General features: G+C 42.5%; 2 protein-coding genes across 2 annotated transcripts; both read right to left on the bottom strand.

Moving 5' to 3' along the window:
- Positions 1-297: 297 nt before the first annotated feature.
- LOC109465832 lies at positions 298-6220 on the bottom strand. Its single transcript, XM_019763274.1, has 6 exons — positions 5984-6220; positions 3352-3528; positions 2751-2778; positions 2098-2307; positions 1264-1373; positions 298-637 (listed from the first exon to the last, which is right to left on the bottom strand). The coding sequence occupies exons 2-6, from the start codon at positions 3499-3501 to the stop codon at positions 509-511; spliced, it is 627 nt and encodes a 208-aa protein (XP_019618833.1). The 5' UTR covers positions 3502-3528; positions 5984-6220; the 3' UTR covers positions 298-508.
- A 1717-nt stretch (positions 6221-7937) lies between these two features.
- On the bottom strand, positions 7938-10820 carry LOC109465830. The gene is made up of 2 exons (XM_019763272.1): positions 10537-10820; positions 7938-9317 (listed from the first exon to the last, which is right to left on the bottom strand). The coding sequence occupies exons 1-2, from the start codon at positions 10695-10697 to the stop codon at positions 8363-8365; spliced, it is 1116 nt and encodes a 371-aa protein (XP_019618831.1). The 5' UTR covers positions 10698-10820; the 3' UTR covers positions 7938-8362.
- Positions 10821-11286: the final 466 nt, after the last annotated feature.

Genomic DNA, 11286 nt, shown 5'->3' with positions numbered 1-11286 from the left:
AAGGCGCTTTACATGTGGTTCCCCCCGAAGCCGGTTTTCAGTGGCCCCAACTGAACGCTCCAAATCGCATTGAAAGCGCCTCGATCCCAAACCACTTCTTTAGGTGGTTTCGAATCGGTTTTCCCGCATCGCGATTTGCGTCTGAACGCAATGTGATTTCAATGTGACTTCGCCTGGTCATGGATTACGGGGTGATATTTCCTTATTTATATACAATACTAAATCCTACGTGTCAGCAACTTAAAGTGCAGTAATGGTCAAATAATGTGTCCGTTCTAGGACGAGCTTCACCGCCTCTGGCGGGACCACGTCGGCATTCGGCCGAGATACGCTGGGAGGGGGGCATCAGCAAGCAGGTTACCTAGCGTGTTTTCGTCAAACAAGAATGAATGCAGTTTCGGAGAATCGTGATCGGGCAGGTTTTAAAAGGAATGTATGGCACATGGACCAGATGTAAGGAATGTGAGTTACCCGAATCGCGGGTCGGGTGATTTCATATGAACAGGGCCTACATGTACGGCACGACCGGCTTGCAGCTGGTCCGCACCTGGTTGCCGTGCTGCTTGAACAGAGGCAGCCCCACCATAAACGTGTTATCAACCAGGTCTGGAGATGGCATCTTCAACAGGATCTGTACCTAGACGAAGCGACAACACAAACATCAATTGTTTTTATGCTTTGTTGTCATTTTTAGTTGAAAATGTTCATCTTTCCCGACAATTATTTTGCTATTTTCAGACATGGCATTGGTAAGGGCATATATATAATTCATTCCACATATCGTAGTGGGCATGGCAAGTACAAAGTATGCAGTTTGTACTTCAAAGTATACAACTGATTTATACTTCTGTATTCATTTATAATATCTTAAAGGTTAAACTCTGTTCTCTTGTTACCCATGTTTTGTGATGTAATTTTTATTTTATGTCTAGTGGTGACGTGAATATAAGCATTTTGCTTGAGTGCGTCACCACTATGTATTGTATTTTTGATTGTTGAAATAAAAAAAACATGCAGTGTGGTCTAACGTCAAAGTGTAAGGCCCCAAGGCGTGGCTACAGACAAATAGAAGCCTGCCCATGGGCCTTAAACTTTGTTAGATGACAATGCGCCATGCAGCACAGTTCGAACGGTGAAATGGCTTATAAGCAGATACTAGAATACTTACCTTCTCTACTTCATTGCCCAAATCTCTTTTTTGATCCCCCAAAATGTTAAAGAACTCAACAACAGAGATGACCAATCAGAAATCACACCACGTACCTTTCTCTCGGACACCACCTTCCAGAGCTTGACGCCACCTTGTTCCATGACGCCAAGTGCTGCTATGGCTTCTTCTTTCCAGATCTTGAACAGCTCCTCCTGTGTCATACCTGGGAGAGGATGTCCAAATGTAGTCTCTAGGCATCCAATGCAATTTCAGGGCGCCGAAACTGGATTTTCTAGTTAATTTCTTGGTCATTCTTCTAATGTAGGAAGTTCAATCAGTCCTATCCCAAAGAATACGTATACAGGGCTCGAAATTCATTTTTGGGAATAGGTGCACTGGTACGTGCACCCAACCCAAAAAATTGGGTACACAAAAAATATTTTAGGTTCACCATATAAGATAAGATAATTATGTTTCATTTCAAGAAAAGTACTGTAACACCCACATAAAAAATGGGTGAACAGCTCCAAATTCGTATCCTACGTACGAAGGTTCTGACTACTTATGGGTGGTATAAAGAGGCGCCTTGCGTAGCTTGTTTTGGGGCTATTCTAAATGCTTCAAGTATGAAATAATGACAAAAACGGGCTAAGAAACGGCAGGAAATGTCAATATCAGACAGATTTCCTCATCCGAAATATTTTGTTTTGTTTTGCTGCTCTGAAATTGTATTGGATACCTATCACTCCAGACTTGTACTGCAGTCAGATGCTCTGAGGAAGGTGTCTGATAGACATCGAAATGTAAGCAATGTGAGGTTGTGTACAAGAAAATCTCAATATAACAACATGATGTACGTTCAATATGGTCTCCTTTTTATACGCCCTCGCTCCCATTAGGGTTATGATATACATATGTACATGTAAGAAAGTAGTACTGTAGATTACTTTTGTATTCCACTTCGACGGTTAGCCAGTAGAACTGGCCTGGAGAGGAGGCCCACTTCGTGTTTTGTCGGAACGTCGTTTCCACTCCCAGAACCTCCCTGGCGAAAGCCTCGTAAGGCCGGAGCGGGAGGCACTGCACCCGGACCAGCTGGCCGGCACACGGGACGGACAGGGCCGACTCCAGCTCCGCAGCGTCACTCCCTTGGACAACTAGAAATGCCGCAGGAAAGGTTTTTTTTTTAATTCCAACATGTAATCACCAGACGTGGTGACGACACACTCAAGTTTTTTCAACTTATATTAATGTCGCCACCAACACAGGGGACAAATACTCACACAGGACAATACTCATTTACACCTGAGCGAAGTGAGGAAAGCCGTGTAAAGTGCCTTTCCCAAGGGCACAAGATCGGTGGCATGTCAGGACTCGAACTCGGGACTCAAAGTTCCGAGTCGCGCAGTCTGCCGCTACGCCACACGACAAAGAAAAGGCTTAGCATCGGAACCAGGGGTGTTTACATAAAGCATGGTCAGGAGGACAATAGTTTAGTCAACATGACACTATCTTATTTCATGTATGAGAAACAATTAACTTTTTAAAAATATTTATCTTCCAGAAGGTAACCAATACTGTGATACGACATGAGTCTCACCTGCGATAAGCTTAGCTTCTGCCAGGACCTGAGAAAGATATATTGAATGATATGAATCTTTATTGCATGTTCTTGCCCAGATGGGCTAAATGCACAAGACGACACGCAGTATGCAAAACATGAGTATTGCATACTGGAACGCTATATTCTAATGCTAAGTGCTAGGAATTTGTACATTACAACAATACTATATACTACATATCATCTACTGTTAGTTGCCTTTTCTTCTCTCTTTTTGAAACATTTGGAAACATAATTACATAGTATGTCTGCTCATGCTATACATTCGTTCTTGCATGACATAAAGTGTTTAAACGTGTCCTGCTTTGACATTTTCTTACATATCTTGTCTAATTGTAAAGTATCGAATAGCTCTTGGCGTTCATCTTTATATAATGTACAGTTTTAAAAGTAAAAAGTAGAAAGTAAAAAGTAGAAAGTGTTTTCAACATATAAATGATTACAGAATTCGCAAGTTCTATCTTTCAGAGGGTACGGTTATGCCTGCCGGATTCAATAAGGAAGATACTGGTGTTTATATATGATCATAAAAGTAAGAGAAAACATGGCAAAAGACGCTGAAAGAAGGATGGGGTTTTACTTTGAAGAGGAAGAGAACTTTTCCGTTGTCCACCCTTGCCGTGGCCTGGGCCAGCGCGTTGACCGTGCCTGTGACCAGCTCGGCTAGCGGGGTCTGCTCGGACGCAGTGAAGCTGAACTCCAGGAAGTACTGCGGTGTTGTGGTGCTCATAGTGTGGTGTAGAGTTCGCTACCAAGTCTGTATAACAAACAACAGGACATGTGGAATGATTCAGGTAAGGCCACACCAATTTAATTTCTTGGTTTTCTAGGAAAATAATGGAGCGGGCGCTCGAAAAAAATAAAAACAGGCTTAGGCATCCTATTAATGAGCAATGAAGTCAACACACCAGGCTGGTTCAAAATTCAAACAATGAATTTTGAACTTTTAATGATACCACTGCATTGAAAGATGGAATAAATGTAACAACTAGGAAGAAAATGACTGTTTTCAACTGTTCAGGGCAAATTATGAGCATTTTGCAGTTGATTCTGTTTTTTTTTGCAAATCAGAAAAAGATGAAACGGGTGAATCCGTTAAACAACAAATTAAATTGGTGTGGCCTAATGCTCGATGACTCAGATATCTTAGAGTCCCTCACACACTATAAGGCCATGTTGATTTGATTACTAGTATATGAATGATCGAGCCCGCATGAATTTTTGTCCGTTTCCAAAAAAGTTTTCGACCATACTGTAAATCGTACAAAGTAGTTGCAAAATTATGCTCTAAGTTGAAAAAGAAATATTGGAGATCGATACTTATGTCGCAGAAAAATGCCAAAATCCATTCCAAAGGACAAGAAAAAAATGTGAAGGAATGAAAATGAAGAGTCCACATGAATGAAATGAAATATTACTCTGTGTGTTTAGTCATTTGTTCAACTGTGTGTTTAGTTATTTGTTCAACCTTCATGACCCCCTAAATTTAATAACGAAGGCAACCTATTTTATTTGCACGCTCGCATCAGTTTTGGGGTTCCCAGAGGATGTTATCTATATAATCACATCAACATGGCCTAAGTTAACTGAAGCAAGTTAATGGTGGACGTTGATTGCTTGAAATCTTAGCCCAAATACCCTACATGACAGTACAACACTGTCTTACTTACCAAATAGCGTTGTTCAAATCCTTCCCGTGATTCCTGTTTAACCCTCAAACGCCCGAACTTTTTTTGACGTTAATTCCTGAACGGGGTCCAAATGGACCCCATTTGGTTTCTTTTAAATTTATATTCCTTTTTTGCATCCTTTCAGTAACCTTTGCACATATATTGGTTAAATATATTCAGACGTTTATTTTGGCATGAATAAGTGTTTAAAAATTCCAGCTCATTATCATAATTTATGGAAAAACAGGATGAGGCCTGCAGGCATCAACATGGGGTTGACCTTTGACCTCATATGATTGTAAAATGTTAAATCTCTGAAAACCTGATGTCCTAATGTCTGAGGTTGAGGTTAATTGGCAAACTGCATAATATTAAAGCAATAATGCTTCCTTGAAGACATATTGAGGACATCCGAACAATTTCGTGTGTAGAAAAGTGCAAATACATGGCTGTTTGGACCCCAGACGGTCTTTAAATTAATACATCAGACTTCCGTTGTTATTTTTACAAATTTGTGCCGATCTCCAAAAAATTTAGGAGAACTTGTAGAAGAGGTTTACTGACAAAGTCACGGAAGGAATTTTTTTTTAGAAAAAAAATTCAAATAGCACGTCTGGGGTCCAAAAATAAAATAAAATTCAAATATACGTCTGGGGTCCAAATGGACCCCGTTCGGGTGTTTGAGGGTTAACCATTCACGTATGGTATACAGAGTAAATAACAAACAACTCCATGCAAACATGTACTGTACAGGTATAATTGTACACCGCACGGTTCAGGCTTTGTGCATCTTTCAAGCGGTCTCTTCATAGCTGCATGCCTCCCTGCGGATACAGAATGGCGGCTGGCCATGGGGCGATAGTCTCTATCAGACTATTAACTATGCTGGCTATATAGGAGAGTATTTGCCAGGGGAGTTTGGCCGACTTATAGGTTTGACTTGCCGCGCAGGGAAAGAAACTACCTCCCCGCGGCCGGACTCCCTTGGCCAATTTTACTCTCTTTGTTGCCGAATTCTAGTATCCGTTTTCCTGTATACAGGCCTGGTGGAGGATATATGGGACAAGGCGAAGCGTATAACACTTTTAGTCGGTAATCTCCAAGCAGATCTTCGGGGGACAAAATCGAAATGGTTTCTGACAGGCCCCATGATCTGAAGCTGATAGCGTGTTTGCAGTACTTCGAGGCCAGTCAGAAACCGTTCCGATTTGCCAAGCCAGCCGCGATTCTGCTCTACTCATATCGACAAGTATGTACTTCAACGTGTAGAGTTTTTAAACAACCGAGGCTTGCCAAAACAGGACCGAAAGACATTATGTACTTCACTTTATGTTCACCGAAGCAAAATTTTAGGGTCTGAGAAAAATGTTCACGGGGCCAGCAGGTGCAGGAAAAGGAAAGTCGACGATTGATTTGTGGGCCGCAATGATACGTTAACGGCACAGAAGCGATCGTGAAAACCATGAACAGTGGAGTATCGTGGAAAAGTCATGAACTACAGTAAATAGACATGTAAAATAAAGCCTGACTACATTGAAATACCTGTACGGAGATGTACCAGTGAAGTCCGCTTGTCTCGGCAAGAAGGTCCCTTGGTCTCAGAGATTTGTCTGGGGTGTGTTGGTTCAGGGTTGGTATGGGTCTTGTCAGGGCTTCTGTAATTCACCAGCGTCTATTTGACTCTTTATGCATTGGAATGAGTCAGCATTCCGATCCTTGTGAGGAATAATACGCAACGTGGCAGTCTTGTTAGCTTTAGTCCGCTCCGGTTAGCTGATAAGAAGGCAAATATCCAGGCAACGGAGGAACCCAAAGGACCGAACTGCTGCCGTGTCATTCCTGACAATACCCTGAGCGAGAGACATAGGCCCTGTTCAGACGGAATCAGTGAAGGCGCTTTACATGTGGTTTCCCCCGAAGCTTTCAAGTGGCTCCATCTGAACGCTCCAAATCACATTGAAAGCGCCTCGATCCCAAACCACTTCTAGAGATGGTTTCGAATCGGTTTTCCCGGATCGCGATTTGCGTCTGAACGCAATGTGACTTCAATGTAACTTCGCCTGGTCATGGATTACGGCGTGATATTTCTTTACTTATATGAAATGCCAAAATTTACATGGCCATGGCAGCAACTTAGAGTAGTAATGGTCGAATAATGCGTCCGTTCTAGGACGAGCTTCACCGCCTCTGGCGGGACCGCGTCGGCATTCGGCCGAGGTACGCTGGGAGGGGGGCGCCAGCAAGCGTCTGAACGCAATGTGATTTTACGCAGTGAAGAACGCAGTGAAGTTACCTTCACTGACTTCATATGAACAGGGCCCAAGTCTCGAAGTGCATCTCATCGTGCCCATCCGGATTGTTCCGGCTATAGCTGGTTCAGACTACAATAGTACACTATCACCACAGCCCATGAAACTGTCTATTCATGAGCTATTTATTCTGTAGGTGCAGTCATGTAGAAAAGACGTCCACGTTTTACACAAGAAAACATGACTCCTTTCCCCCCTGTATAAGCATTACCAAAACCCGAAAATTCCACCTGTTGAACTCGCCCATTAAGTATGGAAGAACGTTGTTGCATGCTAATTTCGCCCTCGAATTCTGTCGATTTGCCTGATGCTATGCTGGCGCCCTGTAAGTAGTCCTCTTCTGTTGTCTTATGCTAATGTTGCTCACAAGCCGTAAGTCTTAGTTCCCTATGGATTCATTTTATTCCCTTGACAATGTTCATTTGTTTTACCGTGTTGGTGTTTTCGCTGGCTTCAACCAGTTTTGCCCCTCCCTAATTTACAGTACTTTTACCAGGTGTGGTAAATGATTTTACGAAGGTTAAACATATTGCGGTTATTACATGTAGCAAATCGGGATACATTTGAAATTATTTGTCAGATTTGTTAACTTTTACATGCGTAAAGTATTCGTCAATTTTCTTCAGCTTCAAAGAGGATATTTTTTTTCCGCAATCAGAATTATAATGCCCTAATGTTTAGCTTGTATAGTACAATTCTACTTACAGTATTGTTACTCAGTGGCAATTACAAGTTCTGTACATGTGGTGAATAGAGAAGACAGGAATATAGAATGAATGGCGACCTTTATTGTATATTTTTGCCACACTGGGCTAGGTACAGGTCAAAACAAAACATGAAGAACAGACATACACAAAATGAAACTAGCTATCATTAGATAACTTCAACTTTTCGCTTTTCAGTTACTGTAGAGACAAAAGGACAGACATTCTCGGTGGAAGGTTTGTCTAGTTGCATTAGAAATATGAATTTTTCTACAAGTGTTTGTAGTAAGGAAGTATGTTTTGTACAAACCTTTACAGTTCATTTCTCTCTTAACTATACAATCTACATTCTATATAACAAAGTGACATTCGCCTACTCTCCAAGCAGAGGTTGTGGGGAATGATCGTTACCTTTTTATATATGGCCGTTTTTTTTGTCCTGATCCCCACCAACCCGTCGGTGGCTAATGGAGCTTCTCTGGCTAATGGATACTGCCTGGCCAATTTGATACTGTCTTTTTGCCACCGAGAGGGATCTGCTTGGAGATTAACATTCGCCCCATATTCTATATAGACGCTATCACGTTTGAGACGCATCCTTGCCACAGCGCCACCATGCGCCGAAGAGCCGACATAGCACTATTCAGTACTCCCTAATAAAGGCAAGTGGCAAGTCACCGAAACTTTGGCCAGGTGTAAGACTTTTAGATTGTGTTACATGAACCTTATGTTCCAATACATGCATTTATATATTTACCAATGACGCCTTGTTGAGCCTGCGTTGATACCTTCCAATGTTCTCATTGCTCTTTCTTATGTAGGGAAAATGGCAAACTACAATCGATCGACTTGACGCTCTGTTTCAAATTCCTCACCGCTTCTTCCCGTTCGGAGTGCTGTAGATGTTCCTAGCTTTCTTCCAACACGTTGTCGAGCTTGTCCAACGACGAGGTTTTCATCCTTGGTATCGACCCGACGCTCATCCTCCGTGTAGCAGTCAAACCCAGGTTCGCAAACTTGCCGTGATCCGTGGTGGGCACAGACGGTAGAGAGCTTCTCCGGGCCCGAGAGACAAAACTGCGGCTCGCCGGGAAGTCCTCGTCGCCTGCCCCTCTGCTCGACAGTTGTGCCCCGGTTCTCAGCTCAGGGAAGCCGATTTTTACCAGATCACTCGGCATGTGCATCGACGCTATGCTCGCCCTGCGTTGAAACTTCTTCTTTCTCCCGTTTACTTCTGATTTTTCCGGCGTACCGTCTGCACAGTTCACCCTGAGAGCAGCATCAGAGTTCAGCCTCGCTCTCTGGAAAACCTGATTCTGTTTTTGAACGGAAGACTCGTCCACGTTCAAGAGGGATGCAAGTAGCTGGGGGTCCATGCTCTTTCGACGAAGTATCCTGGGTTTAATCGAGTCCTTGGCTTCTTCGGGCACGGTGGTTTCTGAGGAACCTAAGTTGTGATTCCCCTTCTTTATCGAGGGCAGGTTCTTTGAATTTACTAGCTCTGAGTCACCAAAACTACTGTTGGCGCGGCGGTCATTGGTTGTTGTTTTCTGAGATACCAACGGGAGATGGCACCCAGGTACGGCTGTCTGTAGTGCCTGTCCCGAATCAACATTAACACCTGACAAGGCCGACGAAAAAAACTGTCTGTTGGATATGAATGTTTTTTTCTTGTTGTTGCCCGGTTTCTGAGATGATATTTTGTGCTCGTTGTGTGTGAGCTCTCCCTGTGAGAGTGTGTTGTTATCCAACAGGAGCATAGCCCCCGTCTGCAAGTTCTGTCGTCTGGAATTTTCCTTGTTTATCTCCAAAATCCGCTTGTTTATTTTCTCCAGGCGAGACAACAGCCTGCCATGTTCGACCCTGAAATGTTTCAACAAGACAACATTAAAACCCTCAAACACCCGAACTTTAATGCCGACGTTATATAAATGGCCGAACGGGGTCCAAATGGACCCCATTTGGTTTCTTTCAAATTTATAATCCTTTTTGCATTCTTTCAGTGATCTTTGCACATATATTGGTTAAACAAAGTATAGTAAGAGGTATATTTTGGCCTGATTAAGTGTTAAAAGATTCCAGCTCATTATCATAATTTATGCAAAAATAGGATAAGGGATGCAGGCATGAACATGTTGACATTTGACCTCATGATTGTCAAATTGTCAAACCTCTGAAAATCTGATGACCTAATTCCTGAGGTTGAGGTTACTTGGCAAACTGCATAATATTAAAGCAATAATGCTTCCTTGAAGACATATTGAGGACATCCGAACAATTTTGTGTGTAGGAGAGTGCAAATACATGGCTGAGGTCCGTTTGGACCCCAGACGGTCTTACATAAGACTTCCGTTGTTATTTTCGTAAATAGGATATTCATAAATAGGATATAAATGTGCTATAAATAGCACACAAAGGCTGGCCAAGAGCAAAATTTAGCAGACAGGGAAAATAAAATGAATGACTTGGTCGAAAACTCGTATTGTCTGTTTGGCTTGAAAGCTACCTTGAAATGTGAGTAAAGAGACGGTTTCTACACAACCAAGTCTTCCAAGACAAACAAGAGGTCCCGGGTTCGAGTCCTGACATGCCAACGATCTTGTGCCCTTGGGAAAGGCACTTTACACGACTTTCCTCACTTCCCTCAGGAAAAATTAGTATTGTATTGTCCCCTGTGTTGGTGGCTTGAGTGCGCCGTCACTACGTCTTGTGATTACATGTTGGAATTAAAAAAAAATAACAACAAAAAAACAAGTCTTTTATTCAGCCGACGTTTCGGTGCCCGTCGACTGTCACCTTCCTCAGGGCAATTCTTACTGGTTCACATACCTTGAAATGTGTTCCGCTGCAATCGACTATTCTAGCAATAATTTAGCCTCTACAAGCAGGCTTCGCGAGGCGATTGGAAAGAGTAGAAATCGGCCAAATAGAGAGATAAGATGCCAGGGGAGTTTGTCTGCTGGGAGAGAACATTTTGCCGCACCCGGGTGTTATCTCTCTATTTGGCCGATTTCTACTCTTTCCAGTCGCCTCCCGAAGCCTGGTAGAGGCTAGCAATAATTGACTCCTTTTAATAGCTTACCTGTCGGAGTTCCAGGCGATTTGTCTTTCTTTCTCCAACAGTTTCATTTCCCAGTCGTGCTGTTGTTTCTCGGCGAGCATCTTCTGGCGGTAAGTCTTGAGCCTACTCCCCTCCATCAGTAGCTCCGCGTGCGTGTCTGCGGCTGTGGACAGGCTGGCCATAATAAATACTGTAGAGTTGTATAACGTAGAACGTTACACAACTAAAACGCCGCCTAATAAATAAGTAAGGAATAAAATAAGATCAGCCAGGCCATCCACTGATAAGTTATACAAGCAGGATGATTTCGTAATTTGAAGTCGCGACTAGTTTTAGTATCTTATCTTATCTATACTATTTTGCATTTGAAACAAAAAATATCCCCAAGAGTGTTTGGTCTAGCCAAGGAGTTTTAAACCTCCCTGGTCTACTAGCCACGTGTTTGACTTCACTTGACTTGTGTCGAGTGGGCATATCAGTATTCCAGATGCTTCCGTTTGTCAACGTAATGTACGTAATATACGTAATGTATAGGGCGGTCTACTGCATTAATGAATGAATAAATGAAGATCTTTATTGTACACACATACCCACTGGGTTAAGTACAGGTCACAAAAAATGATGGAATATAGATAACGTTACATACATACATCGTCAAGTAGCTACAATCAAGTAAATTCGGTTTCTTCTCGTTTCTTAGTAGAAGAACAGATATGTTTCAAAATACAGAAGGTTTGTCTAAGCTCATTAGAAATATAAATCTATCTGTAC

This window comes from Branchiostoma belcheri, unplaced genomic scaffold (genome assembly GCF_001625305.1).
Source record: "Branchiostoma belcheri isolate BF01 breed outbred unplaced genomic scaffold, Haploidv18h27 scaffold159, whole genome shotgun sequence".
NCBI classification, from domain to species: Eukaryota; Metazoa; Chordata; class Leptocardii; order Amphioxiformes; family Branchiostomatidae; genus Branchiostoma; species Branchiostoma belcheri.
The sequence above is the reverse complement of the archived record's forward strand: the minus strand, read 5'-3'. Positions and strand labels throughout refer to the sequence as shown.

Coding starts and splice junctions, on each gene's coding strand:
- LOC109465832 (XM_019763274.1), bottom strand. CDS start 3,501: ATGAGCACCACAACACCGCAGTACTTCCTGGAGTTCAGCTTCACTGCG. Junction 2,779..3,351: donor AAGTTCTCTTCCTCTTCAAA/GTAAAACCCCAT, acceptor TATCTTTCTCAG/GTCCTGGCAGAAGCTAAGCT. Junction 1,374..2,097: donor CGTCGAAGTGGAATACAAAA/GTAATCTACAGT, acceptor ATCCTCTCCCAG/GTATGACACAGGAGGAGCTG.
- LOC109465830 (XM_019763272.1), bottom strand. CDS start 10,697: ATGGCCAGCCTGTCCACAGCCGCAGACACGCACGCGGAGCTACTGATG. Junction 9,318..10,536: donor ATCGCCTGGAACTCCGACAG/GTAAGCTATTAA, acceptor GAAACATTTCAG/GGTCGAACATGGCAGGCTGT.